Source organism: Cicer arietinum, chromosome 8, assembly GCF_000331145.2.
Source record: "Cicer arietinum cultivar CDC Frontier isolate Library 1 chromosome 8, Cicar.CDCFrontier_v2.0, whole genome shotgun sequence".
Classification (NCBI taxonomy): domain Eukaryota; kingdom Viridiplantae; phylum Streptophyta; class Magnoliopsida; order Fabales; family Fabaceae; genus Cicer; species Cicer arietinum.
Genome location: NC_021167.2, coordinates 657,599 through 675,929, shown reverse-complemented (window position 1 = coordinate 675,929; position 18,331 = coordinate 657,599). Strand labels below are relative to the sequence as shown.

The following is an 18,331-nucleotide window of genomic DNA, read 5'->3' as shown; positions in this document are numbered from 1 at the left end:
AATTAGATGAAGGTGAAAGCAACCAATGATTGGTGTCATATTTAACACAAGAAAATAAAATAATGGTGGTTGCTATAAAAATAAGAGTATCTAGAAGATGCTTTAAACAGTGGCCGTAATTTTAATATTTTTATATTTCTTGTAAAGGACACTCAATGATTGAAAATGAGTTAATAACTATTTGTTTTCTGAGTAAAAATATAGTAATAAAAATTTGCCCAATCAAGTTTACATGGCATTAAATAGATTAATCAATTTCTTCTATAAGAAAAACAGCGAGATATCTTTGCAATTTCAAACTACCTACTTATATGGGTGTAATGTGAATTATGAAAGGAAAGACACTGCAAAATTAACTAGGTGATTAAAACATAATGATGATGATTTTGGACCCCGTTAATTAATGTTGTTGAAATGATGGATTCTTGTTACTATGCATTCACACGCATTCCTTACTTAAAGGACACTGTAATGTAAATTATAATAAATTAATAATTAATAATAATAATCATAATAATATCTCTCTAAAACAATAGAATTATATTATAATAAATTGTAAACATAAAATTGATACATAGTACTTTTTCTGTGTTGTGTTGTGTCTATGTCTGTTGTCCTTTTTACTACAGTTGATGAGTCAATGCCGACACGCTTCTAAAATCCCACTTCAAAGACAAGATCAATACAATACAACATTGTTCTACTCTTCTTTGTCTTGTTGGAGATTGAGAATATGAGGGTGTAGTAAAAAGCAACTTCTTTTTTCTTTTTCATCTTCTGGGTCATCATGATCCCAATGTCAGATTTTATTATTCTGGGGTTTGGTTGATCCTAATTCATTCGAAGATACATACTTTTTGTGGTTTTCTTCATACCCTTTTGCTTAATGTTTCTGCTGATTTTGTTGCTAGTATTTCATCAGTGTTCAACTTCATTCACTTGGTAAGTACTTGATCTCATTTAGCTATTACTATTACAAGAATAGGTTTTTCCTCATGATCATAGAAATTGTTTGATCATAGAAACTATACTTGTTGGCTGAGGGCAATTTTATCTGAAAAATGAATTTTTTGGTTATGTTTGGATTTTGGAACCCTGCTTTGCAATTTGTGATGTGATTTATCACCATGAATATGGCTACTTCTACTTTGTAGTTGATACTTTATGCTATGGTTATGCTTATGCTTATGCCTTTTGTAGTTTAAAAAGTTTTTCTTTTGGATACAAAAAGCCTTAGCTTTTTTGTCAACTCTTTCTTGCAGTCGCCTTTCGATATCAAATTGTTGTCTGAAGTCTGAACATCTTATTCAAGAAGCTCCCAACTCTGATAAACTGAAGCTGTATCCAATTTGGCAGGTAATAATACAACATCAATGTTGAAATAGTTTATAACTTTTAAATGGTTTTGTCATGAACCTGAAGGTGTTTGTTAAATGTACTATTTTGATAGGTACAAGAAATGGCAAAACAAACCTGAAGAGTCTCAAATAAGAACAACACTAGTGGTGGAAGTTCTATAATTTTGTACTGTTTCTTGGATCAAATATTAGGCTTTTGCAAAATCAAAACCACTTGTGTTGTTGTTGCTTTTTGCTGGAGTTATGGCTACCTTGTCACAATCTGAGTCTAGACGTTTATATTCTTGGTGGTGGGATAGCCATAATACCCCAAAGAATTCAAAATGGCTTCAGGAAAACCTTACAGGTTTGTCCTTTTTCCTCTATATGTATATTATGCTATTGTGAATGTGATAGAGGAATCTGAATATATTGTTGAACTTGTTGGAAATCTGAATATATTGTTGAACTTGTGAAGTACCTCCTTTATAAGAAAGAGTTTAGTTGTCACATTATTCCTGGTAATTTTGTTGACATAACAATGATATCAGAATAACAGAACCTGTGTTGCATTTCTAAGTTCAAACTAACTTTCAACGTCAATAGACTACAGATAGAAATCCCTCTGTAAAATATCATTCAGGTAGCTTTGGCTAGAATGGATAATTTTAGTGTACTGTCATCATATTAGTTCTGAAAAGATTTTTTATTCAAATTAGTCTCTCGAAGATGCAATTATGTCACCAAATTTGTTCTTTTGCTTAACCATTTTAGTCGTTATATGTACAACTTTGGTGATAAATGTGTATCTTTAAAGGGCTATTTTGGTGAAACATTCTTTGGAGCTCTAATATAATGAGTAGTGTCACTCCAATTTTTTAGCGACTTATTTGGTGACATAAATATTTAGAGGACTAGTGCTATGACACTATATTATTTGGCCAAGCCGTGGTTTTATTTTATCAGAATGTCATATCAATCTCTACTCGCTTGTTTCACATAAACTATATACATGACTGACTTGAAGTTCATCAATGAGACCTGCAATGCTGTATGGATTTGAATGTTGGCAGTAAAGAGTCAACAAGAATGTGTGCTAAGTGTTGCAGAGATGAAAATGTTAAGATGGATTAGTGCTCATACTAGACAAAATATGATCGGGAATACAATACTATTATTAGAGATACTAATATAATGGAAGAAATTTGTGATTTTCTCTCTAAATCGTGATATTATTAGAGAGAAAATCATGATATCTTCCATTGTAGAAAAGACAGTTGAATCTTACTTTAGGTGGTTTGGACATAATAAGGGTGTTGTTTGGTTCATGTAGCAAACTCCACCTAATAAAATAAAACTTGGTTGTTGTTATTTGTTGTTGTAAATTCTCTAAGGTCCTAAAGCTTGCAGTTAATCTTTTCACCACACCTATTATTTATGGTGTATTCTTTTTAGCTATTATTACTTATTTGGTGGTTTTTTACAAACTCGACGATTGCAGCCCCATACTCTAACTCTTACAAGCTGCGCATGACCAAATTTCAGTAGTTTCCTTTGGTTAATTCTTTCCAATCTATCATTAGTTGTAATATCTTTTGAAAATCAAATTTCAAATGCATTTTGTCATAAACTCATAATTTCTAATTGAGATCACCATTCTTCTACAATTAATAGTGATCCGTCAACTACCTGACAGGAATAACATCTATGCTTTGCATGTTGTTACTTTGAGCCAACATAGTCATGGAATTTGAAGTCATTGTGTTAAACATAAATTAACATATTGAGACTCAAGCTTAAATTTATAAGATCCATTTATGCATATGGTTCTAACCTTTTTCTTGGGTATCTGTTATTGAAAAAATAAAAAGAAAGTGGAATTTGAGACCAGCAAATTAGATACAAGATTAGATGTTCTTCTATATCTGTGTTCATTTATAAAAATGAAATAATCGTAAATAGTGAATCATAGTCAAAGCATGTTTGTCATGGAAGACTAACACTAGTTATCTGCAATTTCTTTGTTTGAATATTCACTTGTTCATCATATAAAAGGACAAAATATGGAAATTGTATTTAACAAAATTTATTTTTGAAGAAGTGCCATGCCATGGTGCCAATTATAAACACACTCACTCAGAATACCTCTTAAGGTTGAATCAAATTCATTTATTTTTCATTGTTTAGACTCACAGTTCGTGTGGAGTATACTAAGAGTTCTATGAATGCTAAAATATGTTCTCTGCAACAGGCATATAAGAAATTACATGAAAATGGAATCAAAATCTTGGTGTAACTTGTAAGTTTGAGTCCATTTACTATAACCTCAAGCAAAATAGGTTGCCAAAGATCTTATATATGATACGCAGAGTTTTTATGATTTGTGAAAGATACTATCAATAGGGAAATATAACTGATCTGTGTCCATTCCTCTATGGTTTATTCCATTAAAATTTAACCGATGTTGTGTTTATACAGATATAGACTCCAAAGTGAAATCAATGATCAAGCTCGTTGAAGAGGAAGCAGATTCATTTGCAAGGAAGGCAGAAATGTACTATAAGAAGCGGCCGGAACTCATGAAACTAGTGGAGGAGTTCTATCGAGCATACCGTGCATTAGCAGAGAGATATGATCATGCCATGGGGGAGCTACGCCATGCACATAAAACAATGCCAGAAGCATTTCCCAACTCAGCGCATTACATTCTGAATGATGATTCACCATGTGATTCTTTCGGCCCCGATGCAGAACCACATACACCAGGACCAGGACCAAGACCAGGAATGGCCCGTCCAATTCATCGATCAAAAAAGAAGCATTCAGTGGCAGCAGAAAGTGAAGTTCAAACCTTAAGGGAAGCCCTGGCAAAAGTGCAATCCGACAAGGATGCTCTCTTTCTTCAGTACCAGAAGAGTTTGGAGAAGTTATCCGAAATGGAAAAAGATCTTAATGAGGCACAAAAAGATGTTGGAAGCCTTGACGAACGAGCAAGTAAAGCTGAAATTGAAGTTCAAATATTGAAGGAATCTCTGACGCAGCTAAAAGAAGAGAAGTATGCTGGGGAAGTTCAGTACAATCAGTGTCTAGAAAGTATAGCTAGATTGGAGACAATGTTATCTATGGCTCAGTTGGAAGCCCAGGGATTTGATGAGAGAGCTACTAAAGCGGAAATTGAAGCCGAAAATCTAAAGCAAGAACTTAGTAGATTGGAATCTCAGAAGGATACTGTTTTTCATCAATATAAGCAGTACCTTGAAAAGATTCCAATCTTGGAGAGCAAGATAACAGTTGCTGCGGAGAATTCCAGGATGCTAAATGAGCAAATTGAAAGAGCAGAACTGGAAGTCAAAGCATTGAAGAAAAATCTTGCTGAACTGAATGAAGAGAAAGAGTCCCTTTCTGTTCTTTACCATCATTGCCTGGAGAAAATATCTAAAATGGAGAATGAACTTCTGCGTGCCCAAGAAAATGCCGAACAACTAAAAAATGAAGTTGAGAAAGGAGTTGAAAAACTTGAGAATTCTGAAAAACATTGTGATATGTTGGAGAAATCAAACCGAAATCTTCGATTAGAGGCTGAAAAGTTAGTGCAGAAGATAACATTGAAAGACCAAGAGCTTCAAGAGAAGCATACTGAGATAGAGAGACTGCAGACTGCGATGCATGCAGGGGATTCTCACTTTATTCAAATTGAATCAGGTTTGAAGACTCTGCAGAATCTTTACTCTCAATCACAACAGGAGCAAAGAAATCTTGCTTTAGAGCTTAAATATGCACTTCTGCTTTTGAAGGACTTGGAGCTTTCCAAACAAGGTTTCAAGGAAGAGGTGCAAGAGATTGTGGAAGAAAACAAGACTCTGCATGAACTTAACTTCTCTTCCACTAAGTCATTAAAAACACAGCAACTGGAAATCTGTAAGTTGAAGGAGATCAAAGAGAAACTCGAACGAGAGTTTGCTGTAAATGCTGAAGAAAGCAATGCCCTCGGGCGTGAAGCTCATCAAATAAAAGATGATATACAGTACTTGAATGAGAGATATCAGGCTATGCTGGAACAACTACAGAGTTTAGGTTTGAATCCTAATTCTTTTGCAGCATCTGTAAAAGATCTACAAAATGAGAACTTAACGCTAAAAGAGGCCTGCAAAATGGAACACAGTGAGAATGAAATTCTTCGTGAAAAATCGAAGGATTTGGATGAAATTTTGATAGAAAATGCCTTTATGGAATTTTCCATGTTAAGACTGATTGATGAGTTAGATGGATTAAGAGGAACAGTGAAGGAAATTCAACAGTTATGCCAGGTTCTCCAGGAAGACAAATCCATTCTCGTCGATGAGAAATCAAATCTACTTTCACAGCTGCAAATTATCACCGACGGTATGCAGAAGCTATTGGAGAACAATACCTTGCTGGAGAAGTCCCTCTCCGATGCAAAAAATGCTTTTGAAGGTTTGAAGACAAAATTTGATGACTTGGAAGAATTCTGCAAATTGCTTAATGATGAGAAGCACAATCTTCTAAATGAAAGAAACATGCTAATATCTCAATTGGAGATGGTTGAGGCAAAACTAAGTAGCCTGGAAAAGAAGGTTAAAGAATTAGAAGAAAAATATGTAGATGTTGAGAAATACAAAGAAAGTGCAGGCAATCAAGTAGAAGAACTTCTTGCTTCAATTTTGGTACAAAAAGAGGAGCATTCTAATCACAAACACTCGAGCGAAGCCCGACTGGTGAATTTGGAGAATCTAGTTCGCGTACTTCAGGAAGAACAACGTTTGGGGAAGATAGAATTCGAGCAAGAATTTGACAAAGCTGTTAATGCTCAAGTTGAGATGTTCATTTTGCAAAATTGTATTGAAGAGTTGGAGCTGAAGAACATGGTCTTGTTAACTGAATGTGAAAAGCTTGTTGAGGCATCGAAACTTTCTGATAAAGTTATCTTGGAGTTGGAGAGTGAAAATCTTATGCAGCTTATTGAAGAAGAGCTATTGTTATATGAAATCGGAAAGTTTAAAATGAGTATCCGTAAAGTGTGTGAGGTTCTTCAGATTGATTCAGATGGAGGGTGTGACGATGGATTCAATCAAGAAGATATACCAATTCCGCGTATATTGGACAAAATCAAGGACTTGGAAAGTTCTCTTGTGAAAAGCCAAGAGGAGAAGAAACAGCTGCTTGTAGAGAATTCTGTCCTCCTAGCTTCACGTCAGCATCATCAATCTGAGGGAGAAAAACTAAAGTCAGAGAAAAACATCATGGAGCAAGAGTTTGAAAACATGAGAGAGCAGAATGCAATCTTGCAGAAAGATAAAGTTGAACTTCTAGAGGAGAACAGGCAACTGAGGATTGAAGTGGTAAATGGAAAAGAAAAAGAATGTACATCAAAATCTACTTTGGCAGCTCTGCATGCTGAGGTATTGGATTTGCGGCGATCAAATCAAGTGTTTCAAGAAGAAAACGGTAAGATGCTTGAGGAGAAAAAATCATTGCGTAGGAGTATTTTGGACCTCAAAGATGGAATGTCTGCGGCTGAAGATGAGAACAGTGTAGTCTTCCATGAGGTGCTAGCTCTAAGCAACCTCAATTTGGTTTATGAGAACTTTCTTACTGAGAAAGTCGTCGAACAAAGAGAACTTTGCAAACATCTCGGCAATCTTAGCAATTTGAACAATGACCTCAACCAGGAACTTGGTGTGTTAAGGAAGAATTTTGAGGTGAAAGAAGCAGAGAATGTTTATCTGAATGAGTCAACTGAGAGGATGGAGAAAGAGCTGGTGGAAGTCAAAAATGCAAATTGCTGTTTAAATCATCATGTTGAAAATTCAGAGAATCTTCTCAAGAAGAAAGAGGAAGAGATGCTGGAAATGGAGAAAAGGCTGAAGGCTGCAGAGACATCGAATTCGGAGTTTTCTAGATATATTGAGGAGCTGAAGATGGATCAAGAAGAATCAAGACTGAACACAGAAAATCTAGACAGGCAGATTCTTGAACTATCAGAAAACTGCATGTATCACAGAAAAGAAATTGAACACCTTAATGAAGAAAATGAAACTTTACAGTCTCAGATGAGAATACTGCTTGATGAAGTAGAACAACGCAGGGCTAAGGAAGAAACACTGAATTTAGAGTTGTTGAATAAAACAAATGACTTCAAACTTTGGGAGGCTGAGGCGGCTGCATTCTATTTTGATCTTCAGATGTCATCTACTTTTGGAGCACTGTTAGAAAGCAAGGTTACTGAGCTTACTGGTGTTTGCAAGAAACTTGATGATGAAAGTTCTGCAAAAAGCTTGGAGATTGAACACATGAGAGAAAGAGTCAGTTTACTGGAAAGTGAAATTAGAGGACTCAAGGGGAAGTTATCTGCATATGTTCCAGTTGTTTCTTCTTTAAAAGAGGACTTTGCATCTCTTGAGCACATTTCCTTCCTTTGGACAAAAAGAAATTCTTCTGTAGGCAACGGAGCACAAAAGGTACTCCCTCTGTCTCATATTAAGTGTCACATTTGAAATATTTGTTTGTCTCATATTATTTATCATTTTAGAATATAAACAAAGCATTTATTATCTTTTTCCACTACTACACTAACTATTATTTTAAAAGATACTTTAGTAAATAAAGCTGATTTTCTTAAAAAGTGTGCATAACCTTAAAATACACTTAATATGAGACTGAGGGAGTTGCATTTTGTTTTAAACCGATATTGTGTACTTCAGTTTTTATCTCTTTCCTTTTTCTCTTGCCAAATAAGTTTCACAGTTTACATATATGTTCTACTTATACATGTATATCATGAATGTTTGTCCAGGATGTAGTCATTGGTACTCGTCTCCAAGAACATAGCCACCAAATTTTAAGAGAAGAGGAAAGTGTGTCAATACCAGATGGTGTTTCAGATTTGCTGACATTGCAGATAAGGATTAGAGAAGTAGAAAAGATTATGACAGAAGAACTTGAAAGACGTGTGAAGCAGAAAAGTCTGGCTGCAGAAGCGACTAGATATTCGACTTTGGAAGTTGCCGCGTATCCGAAAATTGACAGCAGAAAAAAGGTGACGAAACTTAAGGAAGAGAGCATAATTGAGCACAATGTGTGGAGAAAAAGGCCTAAAATTAGGTTATTGATGAAAGACATTGCTCTTGATCACAATGCGGATGATTCACAGTCCAAGTATTGGAAGAGAGATCATAGAAGGAGTAATGATCCTGTGTTAGAGTTATGTGAAACTCATGAACGAGGTTCTACTCCATTAGAGGATCATGCTATAATAAGCTATCCTTCAGAAAATTCAGGAAGATATCTAAATTACTCCTCAGAATTGGACATAGAGAAGGAATTAGGCGTTGACAAGCTCGAGTTATCAAAATCTGTAAAAGAGACAACTGAAGATAATAAGAGGAGGATCTTGGAGAGGCTTGCATCAGATGGTCAGAAATTAGCCATTCTTAAAATGGCTTTGCAAGACATGAAAAAGAAACCTGAGGCAATGAAGAAAAGCAAGCAAGGAAATAATGACATTGAATATGAAACAGTGAAAAGACATATAGAAGAAGTTGAGGAAGCTGTGATGCAACAAGTAAGTATAAATGATCAACTGGCAAAAAATGTTGAAGAGAGAAACTCACCTTTGGATAGGGATACAAGAAGAGTTGCAGAACAGGCACGAATAGGTTCCGAACAAATTCGACGGTTGCAGTTTGAAGTGCAGAACATCCAATACATATTGGTGAAATTGGCTGATGACAGCAACAACAAAGCAAAAAACAGAATCTCTCGAAGAACAGGTGTCATGTTGAGGGGATGTATCCAAATCGGAAGGAATAATAGCAAAAGGCGCAGGAAAGCGTGTTGTGGATGGTCAAGGCCATCAACTAAAGAAGACTGAGTCAAAAAAAATTAGAGACAGTATGGTTAATGTTGTAAGTACATTGTTGTTCATTTGGGATGTTTCTACAACTGGCTTATCAATGCTTAATTTAGAGATTGTCAGTTTAGGCTTGTCTGAGTTCATAGTAACTTCCTTCACATTTGCAGTGTATGTTTTAGCTTCCAAAGAATTCTACTGAGTGATTTTTATAAAGAAATGCACTATAACAATCAATAAAACCCAACAAGCAGCTGGTTTGTAGTGTACTATTATGTTTTCCTTCTTTTTGGAGATATTTTCATGTTGTTTTCAGTTTCAGTGACTTAAACTATGTGTTAATACTAAAAGTATCATTCAACACTCCAATTAGTCCTAGAAAATTTGTTATGTGTGTGTATGTTAATCTAGTCCCTAAAATTTAATTGCAATCAGTGGTAAAATACACTAGTTACAAAAATAATGTTATTTTAATAGTATACAATTATAATAGTCTCGTAAGTGCAGCTCAGATAGTAAAGGGTTGCGAAGACATTTAATATGTTAGGGTGCGAGTTCGAATAAACAATACCCTACTTCTTAGGACTTAGTGCATGTGTTTCGGCACTTTACTCTTTAGAACAAAAAAAAAAGAGTGAAATTTTAGCACTGCAAGTGAACAAAGTGTTCCCCTACATTAGTCAACTAGTCAACTATGGCTGGCAGAAACTCCAATTCCTTAAATACCCATTTCTTGCTTTATCCAAACTCCAAGTATAGATACATCTCTTCCGCACAACTTCCTTTTAAGGGCTCTTTCCACGAGTTAATAAATAAGCTAAAAATCAACAAACACCATCAACACTTGCATGCATCCAAATTAACACAGAACACACAACTGCTGTATGGAAGAAACTTCAATATCTTTAAAACCATGTGGCATAGAAGAGAGCATCATAGATTTGTCCCAAATCACACTCCGACCACTTCATCTTTCTGATCTTGATGATGTCATGGTGTGGACAACTGATGAAAAAGTGGCCAAGTTTTGCTCTTGGGAAACTCACACCACCAAAGATGATGGAATCAACTATATTGAAAGAAAAATAAACAATAATAAAAATGAAAATAAAAAGGTTCTTTGGTGCAAAGCCATATGCCTTAATGATCATGCTATTGGCTTTATTTCTTTGTCTTCGAGATCACCTCATGATAAAAGCAGGAACAAATCTGCAGAACTTGGTTATGTTCTAGGATCAAAATATTGGGGTAGAGGGATTGCCACATATGTTGTGAAACAAGTGGTTAAGGTTGCATTCAGTGAGTTGTCATACTTGGAGAGAATTGAAGCTATGGTTGATGTTGAAAATGTTGGGTCTCAAAGAGTGCTAGAGAAAGCTGGTTTCCAAAAGGAAGGAGTACTGAGGAAGTATGTGTTCTTGAAAGGAAAGAGTAGAGATATGGTCATGTTTAGTGTTCTTGTTAATGATCCTAAAGTATGAATTATTATTTGTTTGTAGGGTCATGTCTATAATCATGATGTAAAAGGTCATATGAAAGTTTCATCCATTAGCTTCAATATTTTCATCTTGTCATATATCTTGGACTTGTTGACTCCCAAGTCAAGGTTGAAATATATATTTCAAATATAAGTTTCATTTCATTTGAATTCCTTAATGCCATTTAAGTTTTTTACACCGGAAAATACTGCTCTATAAAATGTGTCCTAAAGCTAAATATAATTGGTATATTACAAAATCTGAAAAATAGAATGATTATATATTTGATAATATTTTTTTTGTATTCGACTAAATAAAATGAATTTTTTTAAAAAAGAATAATTTATGGTGATAATATTTATTAAAGAAAGTAAATTGAATTACATCTATCAACATAAAATGTATCAGATCATTATTAACGATAAAAAAAATAATAATAATTTAATCTAACACAAGTGAGAGAATAAATTAATTTATTGCGGTGTAAGAAACACTCAGTTTAACTAATTTTTTGTTTTAATAAAATGTAGGTAGAGGAAATTATGATTCAATTTATGGTAGAGGAAACTTTATGGTTTATTGAACACTTACAAAGAAATTTACATTCAACTCTCTCAAAATACACCGAAAAAGATCAAACTCTTAAATTGTTGAATGGAATATATATTTTTACTACTAGAATTATTAAGAAAAAAGTGTAAATAAAATTAATTCGAAATTTATACTCTCTTCTACTCAAAATAATAGAATTATTTAATCATTTCACACATAACAAATATATAAATGAAAGAAAAAATACTATTTTTATTAAATTATCTTTGTTAGGTATCAGTACATTGTTAATACCATAAATGCATTGGAAATTATTCAAGTAATATTCATTAAATGATACAATTAAAAAAAAATGCATTAAAAATTTAAAGGGTTAATCATTTCAAGACAATTTATTTTTATAAATGGGTCAATTATTGTGGGATGGAGAAAGTATTGTTTTAAAAATTATTAAATAAAAAGACATAGCATAGCTTCAAATGATTTGTTGGGTATTATGGGGTTGTTTGTTATAGAGTTTTAAAAAAGTGATTTTATCTTTACATTTTTTAAAATGATTTTTATGAAATATTATTCAAAATTAGTTAAATTTTTTTGAAATCATTTTTCAAATATTAAAAAGGTAATTTTGATATTTAATAATTTATTTTATATTCATTATTAGATATTTTAACATCATAAAAATCAAAATAACTTTCAAAAATAATTTTTATAAAAAAATTTCAAAATATTATTTTTTTAAATTTCATTATACAAAAATATTGTAACAAATAAATAAAATACTTAAAATGACTTTTTATGATAAATAATTTAAACCAATTTATGGATTTGAAGCTTTGATATTATATTATTTATTTTTCAAAAAAAGGTATAGCAAACGGGCATTATATCAAACAAAACAGTATGGTAGGAGAGTTGTCACCTCCTAATAATTCATAGTCAAGTCAACCATGGCAGACAGCAAGCAGCCTTCTAAATTCTTATACATACCCCCTTCTGCTTAATAAATAACCGAAAAATCAACACAACACTTACCATCGAAAGAGAAATCAACCCAGAAAAGAAACACAAGTGCTGTGATGGAGGGAATATCTATTGCTTCAAAACCAAGTGGCATAGAAGAGAGCATTATAGATTTCTCCCAAATAACACTCCGACCACTTCATCTTTCTGATATTGATGATGTCATGGTGTGGACAACTGATAAAAAGGTGGCCAAGTTTTGCTCTTGGGAACCTCACAACAGCAAAGAGGATGGCATCAACTATATTGAAAATATAGCAACCAAGTTTCTATGGTGCAAAGCAATATGCTTTAGTGATCGTGCTATTGGCTGTATTTCTCTGTCTTCTAATTCACCTCATGATATAAGCAGAAACAAATCTGCAGAACTTGGTTATGTTCTAGGCTCAAATTATTGGGGTAGAGGTATTGCCACGTTTGCTGTGAAACAAGTGGTTAAGGTTACATTCAGTGAGTTGTCACACTTGGAGAGGATTGAAGCACTGGTCGATGTTCAAAATGTTGGGTCTCAAAAAGTGCTAGAGAAAAGTGGTTTCCAAAAGGAAGGGGTGCTCAGGAAGTATGTACAATTGAAAGGAAAAGGCAGAGATATGATCATGTATAGTGTTTTTGACAACGATCCCAAAGTTTGAATTATTTGACACTCAACCATAGCTTCAATAGCTTGTCTTGGTTTTGAATTATTTGAAATGAACTTGTGTTGTCCCAACTAAAGGGTTAAAATATCATACTCAATTATAATTTTCATTTTAATATGAATCCCTTAACGCAGCCAGCTTTATTTTTATCATTCTACAAAATACAGCTCTAATGTATCAAAACTAGACTCAAGTTTAATCATTAAAAGCACATTCTAACCTAAACATTAGTAAATGACAATTAGGATGTTATGGTTTCGGGAAAACATACTCAAGTAGTCTCTTGTTAAAGCACGAAAGCTCAACCAAGTATCAGTAAACAATTTTGCAAATTTTACTTGTTAAGCGGATATAGAATGCAAGCCAAATTAAAAGGAAATCTCAGAGTATTATAATGTGCTGCTTTAAAGATTGCACCAAAAGTTAAAATATGGGAAACCAAAAATCCGGATTTAACATTACAAGCAAAAATCTTTAGAGTCAACAAAACTTTAAAACAAATATTGGTAAAAGCAGCAGAAATATCCTAATAAAACAAAAATGCATTGGGAAATAGATCAAGCTCCAACAATCTCTGGGGTTCCCTCAACAACTGTTTCATCTGCAGGTCTTTCTACCTTGGTACCAACATCTTCTGAGTAGTCACCATGAACCTATGACAATAAAAAAAACACTCAGTCTAACATCAAGTGATTCCTCAAAGAATAGATTCAAATTCTAGAAATCTAAGTATTGATTTTCTTATGGACAGATATTGAAAAATTGGAAAACAAAAAAACTGGGTAATATAACAATAAAAAACCATCTGTTGTTGACAAACATATTCAACTAAATAAAGGAATCATTAACTGATTGAGGCTATCATTCAGTATGGGAACAAGGTGATAATTTAATATCCAACAACGAGAAAAAGTGGCATACCTCCATCAGTTTTCCAAGATCAAACTTGGGAGATTTCAAGATCTTAACTTTGCGAATAAAAACGTTCTGCAGAGGGTAAATGCTAGATGTAGCCTTCTCAATCTCCTTTCCAATCATCTCAGGGATAAACTTGCGAACAAGCTCTTTCAAATCACACGATGTTGCTTGGTTAACCATGATCTCCCTCATCTTCCTGCGGATCTGAAAAAAAAGAAAGGAAAAATACATGTTATGTACTTGATGATATTTGATAAGACAGAAAAACAGGTAAAAGAAATAACCAATCTAAATTGTCTAGATGGCAATAAATTCTAAGAGTTCAGCATAAATTTATGAAGCAAACGAATAAGAGTGAGAATGGAATATCATGAGTAAATAATTTATATACTCTAATTAAAAAAGCAGCTATATACGAAAAGATATGATTGTAAATTAGTAGATAAAAAAAGCAGAGTCTAATGAAACAACAAAATTGGTAACAAATATCAATGTAGTGAATGTACCTGTCTGATCTGGCTGGATTGAGCATAACAGGTTCTCTTCACTTGGTTACTGCGTCTCTTGGTAAAGCCAATGCAGAACATTCTCAAGGTATAATTATCAGTGGTCTTAACATCCACATGAGCTTCAATGAGAGTTTGCCATTTACGGACCAAAGACCTGAGCTTGTCAGTGGTGAAATCCATACCCTACAGATTGAACGAAGTATTCATCTAACTGAAACCATGCAAGACAACAAACAGCTTAATAAAAATGTAGAGTCAGAACCATACATAAAAGTTGGTGAGGACATTCTTGCCCTGAACATCTTCAGCCCTCAACCTAATCTTCCTGAAAGCATTATCCTCATCACCTTGAAGATCAGCCAATGAGATCTCAAACACACGATGTTTGAGTCCTTCAGAAGCAATCTGTAACATAAAACCACTTAGGTCATCATCTATATTACAATAACAAGCAACACCATTCACAGGTGCATCAAATTCACCATACTTACAACAAAAAAGTAAACCCTAAACAATATTACACACTAAGAAATCACAATCTAAACCTATTACCAATCTATCTTAAAGCAACAAGACAATATAATCAAAAAAACATAGTCACTCAAAAAACTGCAACCACACAGATGTACCACTAGATAGAGATCCAACTTAGAATAACTAAACTACATGACCAAATCTCAAAAATTTAATCGATATGCAATTGATTTAATAACAAAAACTCACGACCTAGAGTATATAAAAGAGAAAGGGGTAAAAAACTGACCTTGGTACCCTGAGTACGGGAAACAAGGGTTTTGCCAACATTCTTGACTTGGAAGACAGAAGGAGCCTTGATATCATACCAATCCTTCTTGGAAAAGGGATCGGCGCTGCAAATTGACGATAGAAACAAAAATCAGAATGAGAGGTAAATAAGAAAACAAGATGAAAATTGAAAGTGAAGGGAATGAATACTAACGCTTTCTTCTTGCCTCCCTTCTTTCCCTTGGAAATTCTCTTGTTCTTGCCGACCGCCATGGTTGTTGTTTGTTCTTCTTCAACCTACCGTTGCGGCTACTTGCTCTGACGGCAGAGGGAACAAATGAAACCCTAATGTACTCTGTTTGAGTACAAGAGAGTGTTTCTATCTTTTATATTCCGCAAAAACCCTCTTGGGCTTAATCTTTGGGCTTGGTTTTTAGCTACTCTGTTGATACTTTTTTTTTTTAGTAAAGAATGGGTCCTTTGATTCAATTGGTGGTATTGTTTTTGATACGTCTCTTTAATTTGAAAACTAATAAAAAAGATGTGTAACTAACTCAAAAAAAAATTATGTGACTTGTTAATATATATTTATTCTTTATCTAAATTTTAAATGAAAACATAAGATTGCTTTACCATAATTTATTATTTATTATCTAAATTATTTACAAAAATTAGATTATAATGATGTTTTTAACTTACGAAATATTATGAGGATGTTGAACATTTGACATAGATAAAGTTATTTTTAAATTGTGATGGAGGAAATTTAAAGAGGAAAAACATTATAATTAATTATATATAAAAATATATGATTTGATAATTTAAAACACATTGTTGTGTCTTTTTAAAGATATTGATATTTTATTTGTTATGTTGATGTACAAAACAACTTATCAAAATTTGTTAGTGAGATGATTGATGAGCATAAGCTTAGTGTTATTTAATTGGAGGACGATTTTAAGTAAATTTTTTATTTTAAAAATTAAAATGTTTTGGATGGAGTTTTAGAAATTAGATATGACATGCAATAAATATAATTATTATTTTAATTTTTGTAAATTATTTTATTTGTCTTTTAGTTACCACAATATTTTTATATTAATAATTTTAATCTCAATAAAATTAAAGAAAATTGAGACTAATCTTACCAAATTTTACAAATATGTTTTATGTGTTAGGATAGAAGTATGTGCAAGAAATGAGTTTAAAAATTAATTTATAAATTTACATTTTCATTTTTTTTTTATTTGTTGAGTTTTTGTAGTTTAAAAACTCATATTTAAATTATAAATTATTTAAGAGTTCTATATTTTTTAGGGAAATGTTTATAATATTTTAAATATAATTGCAAAAAAGCATCTAAAAATTTAAATAATACTCATGAGTCGAATTAGAAATAAAATATTAAAACTACTAACAAAAAATACTGTAGAGACTAAAAGTAAAAAAAATACATGTTTAAACTTTTATAGAAATTAAAATAAATTTATAGATTTATGTAAACTATCTATTTTATCATTTTAAGTTTTCAAAAACAAAAATTGGTATTTTACTAAATTCAATTTGAGTTTCAAAGAAAAAGAAAATCGAAACACTTGTGTTTTAGAAAATTTGAACTTTGTGTATTACAAATGTTATCAGAAAATTAAAATTGTATTTAAACAGTATTTTCTAATAAATTTAATTAATTAAAATCAAGTTAAGGGACCACAAGTGATATTTAATCTTAAATTTAATATTTTTTAAAGTAAATCTAACCATTGAATTATGTGATGCAGATAGATAGATAAATAAATAAACTACATACATCTAATGGAATGTGTTCGGGATTGCCTTACATTACTAATTAAGCATTGCTAATGCGCATGAACATTCACATGGCCAGTACTAGTCATAAGCAAAATCATTAATCAACCCATAACATTTTCATAGAATATAATAGAAGTAAGCTAAGCAAACGGACAAGATAGGAGGGTTTCTCATAGTTTTCTCTTTATTTCTTTAACAATGGAGGCTAGAAAACAAATAAGGATTGGACAGTGATCCTCACAATTAAAAGGAGATCAAATACAAAGCTTAAACATTTTAATAAAGATTATAGATGAATAAAAAATATTGTCATAAAATTATTGTATTAAATTATTTGAAGTAAATGAGTATTTTTCATTGCGTACTTGAAACTAGTTTTACCTTTAAGTTTACTACTTTTTTTAGTCAACTAAATTCATTAGAAAAAAATTAGAGGCAAAGCTCCAAACCAAACAAGAATATATGATACAAATATTGAGTAGTAAAAGAGTTCAATGTATACACACTCACATATATAAAAAAATTATGTGATTATAGACTAGATACTATTTGTACTCAACTAAACAAATCATGTAGAAAGAAATTGAAACTAAAAAAAAAAAAACTAATAGGTAAATTAAATATTCAAACCACTCTATCAAATAATTTAAATAATTATAACTAATATTTATAAAAGGACAAAAAAATCATAGAATCATACTGCAAGTGAGTCATGTATTGTGTTGGAAAACTTAATCTTCAAAATATAAAGTCGCATGTATTGTATTAGATAACTTAATCCTCAAAATATAAAGACGCTTATTCTATCTCAAAATTATTTCATTAACTATTATTTATCATACATTATATATAAATAGACTTTGACATTAAATTGTATTTTTCAAGTATTTTTACTCATATTAACATAACTATAAACTCATAGATTGTCTAGACAACATATTCACCTCTCTCGAGTCATATTCGTGATTTTAGATGAAAACAATTATAATTATTATTGTAAAGTAAGATGGTTTGAAGAGAATATTTTATTATCTTATTGTTTGAAGTTATTTGAACATTTATATATCTAAATTATATTAACGAAGATATTAATTAATTTATTTCTGGTCGCCTCAGTGATAAAAATAAATTTCAATTTAAAATAAAAATTTGTTTGGAGAGCAAATTGATCTAAGTAGCCATTTGATCCTTTTTGTGCGTATAGAGAAACAGAAGCAGAAATTGTATCGAAGAGAACGTAATGGGCGAAGCATTGTTCGATCTCGAACAACTTCTCATGTCCAAAAAGGTACTTTTCTTTTCCCCCCAATTCGTTACTTCTAGGGTTGTTCTTTCTTTCCCCTTAAAAAATTGAATGCTTTCACTTTTATTGCGCTGTGAAAGTTCATTGAAACTGGACTTGGTGTTGATGCTATATGCTTTATCACAAAATATCTTTTTTTTATTTGTAGGG

General features: G+C 32.2%; 5 protein-coding genes across 5 annotated transcripts in view; 4 read left to right on the top strand and 1 right to left on the bottom strand.

Annotated features, from left to right (window-relative positions):
• Positions 1-575: 575 nt before the first annotated feature.
• On the top strand, positions 576-9,476 carry LOC101514530 (protein NETWORKED 1A-like). The gene is made up of 5 exons (XM_027337663.2): positions 576-942; positions 1,263-1,356; positions 1,451-1,704; positions 3,816-7,816; positions 8,152-9,476. Exons 3-5 carry the CDS (start codon positions 1,602-1,604, stop codon positions 9,226-9,228), a joined length of 5,181 nt encoding a protein of 1,726 aa, XP_027193464.1. The 5' UTR covers positions 576-942; positions 1,263-1,356; positions 1,451-1,601; the 3' UTR covers positions 9,229-9,476.
• Positions 9,477-9,628: 152 nt separating this feature from the next.
• Positions 9,629-10,868, top strand: LOC101514209 (uncharacterized). Its single transcript, XM_004511314.4, has one exon. The coding sequence runs from the start codon at positions 10,092-10,094 to the stop codon at positions 10,686-10,688; it is 597 nt and encodes a 198-aa protein (XP_004511371.1). The 5' UTR covers positions 9,629-10,091; the 3' UTR covers positions 10,689-10,868.
• Positions 10,869-12,136: 1,268 nt separating this feature from the next.
• LOC113788091 (uncharacterized) lies at positions 12,137-13,013 on the top strand. Its single transcript, XM_027337664.2, has one exon. The coding sequence runs from the start codon at positions 12,317-12,319 to the stop codon at positions 12,890-12,892; it is 576 nt and encodes a 191-aa protein (XP_027193465.1). The 5' UTR covers positions 12,137-12,316; the 3' UTR covers positions 12,893-13,013.
• A 278-nt stretch (positions 13,014-13,291) lies between these two features.
• RS3A (40S ribosomal protein S3a) lies at positions 13,292-15,392 on the bottom strand. Its single transcript, NM_001279061.1, is given in 6 exon segments — positions 13,292-13,551; positions 13,820-14,020; positions 14,323-14,508; positions 14,593-14,730; positions 15,089-15,194; positions 15,284-15,392. Coding segments are annotated over 6 exon segments (786 nt in total). The 5' UTR covers positions 15,343-15,392; the 3' UTR covers positions 13,292-13,455.
• A 2,601-nt stretch (positions 15,393-17,993) lies between these two features.
• The window catches only part of LOC101513230 (uncharacterized), a 3,594-nt gene continuing 3,256 nt past the window's right edge, over positions 17,994-18,331 (top strand). Inside the window, exon 1 of the mRNA XM_073364086.1 lies at positions 17,994-18,213. Coding sequence (XP_073220187.1) covers positions 18,119-18,213 — 95 coding nt within the window. The 5' untranslated portion in view covers positions 17,994-18,118. The remainder of the gene's footprint in view (positions 18,214-18,331) is intronic.

What these genes read in the sequence shown, in the direction of transcription:
- LOC101514209 (XM_004511314.4), top strand. Translation starts at nt 10,092, where the DNA reads ATGGAAGAAACTTCAATATCTTTAAAACCATGTGGCATAGAAGAGAGC.
- LOC101514530 (XM_027337663.2), top strand. Translation starts at nt 1,602, where the DNA reads ATGGCTACCTTGTCACAATCTGAGTCTAGACGTTTATATTCTTGGTGG. An exon ending in GCTTCAGGAAAACCTTACAG is followed by an intron (nt 1,705 to 3,815) that starts GTTTGTCCTTTT and finishes GTGTTTATACAG; the next exon opens with ATATAGACTCCAAAGTGAAA. An exon ending in TAGGCAACGGAGCACAAAAG is followed by an intron (nt 7,817 to 8,151) that starts GTACTCCCTCTG and finishes ATGTTTGTCCAG; the next exon opens with GATGTAGTCATTGGTACTCG.
- LOC113788091 (XM_027337664.2), top strand. Translation starts at nt 12,317, where the DNA reads ATGGAGGGAATATCTATTGCTTCAAAACCAAGTGGCATAGAAGAGAGC.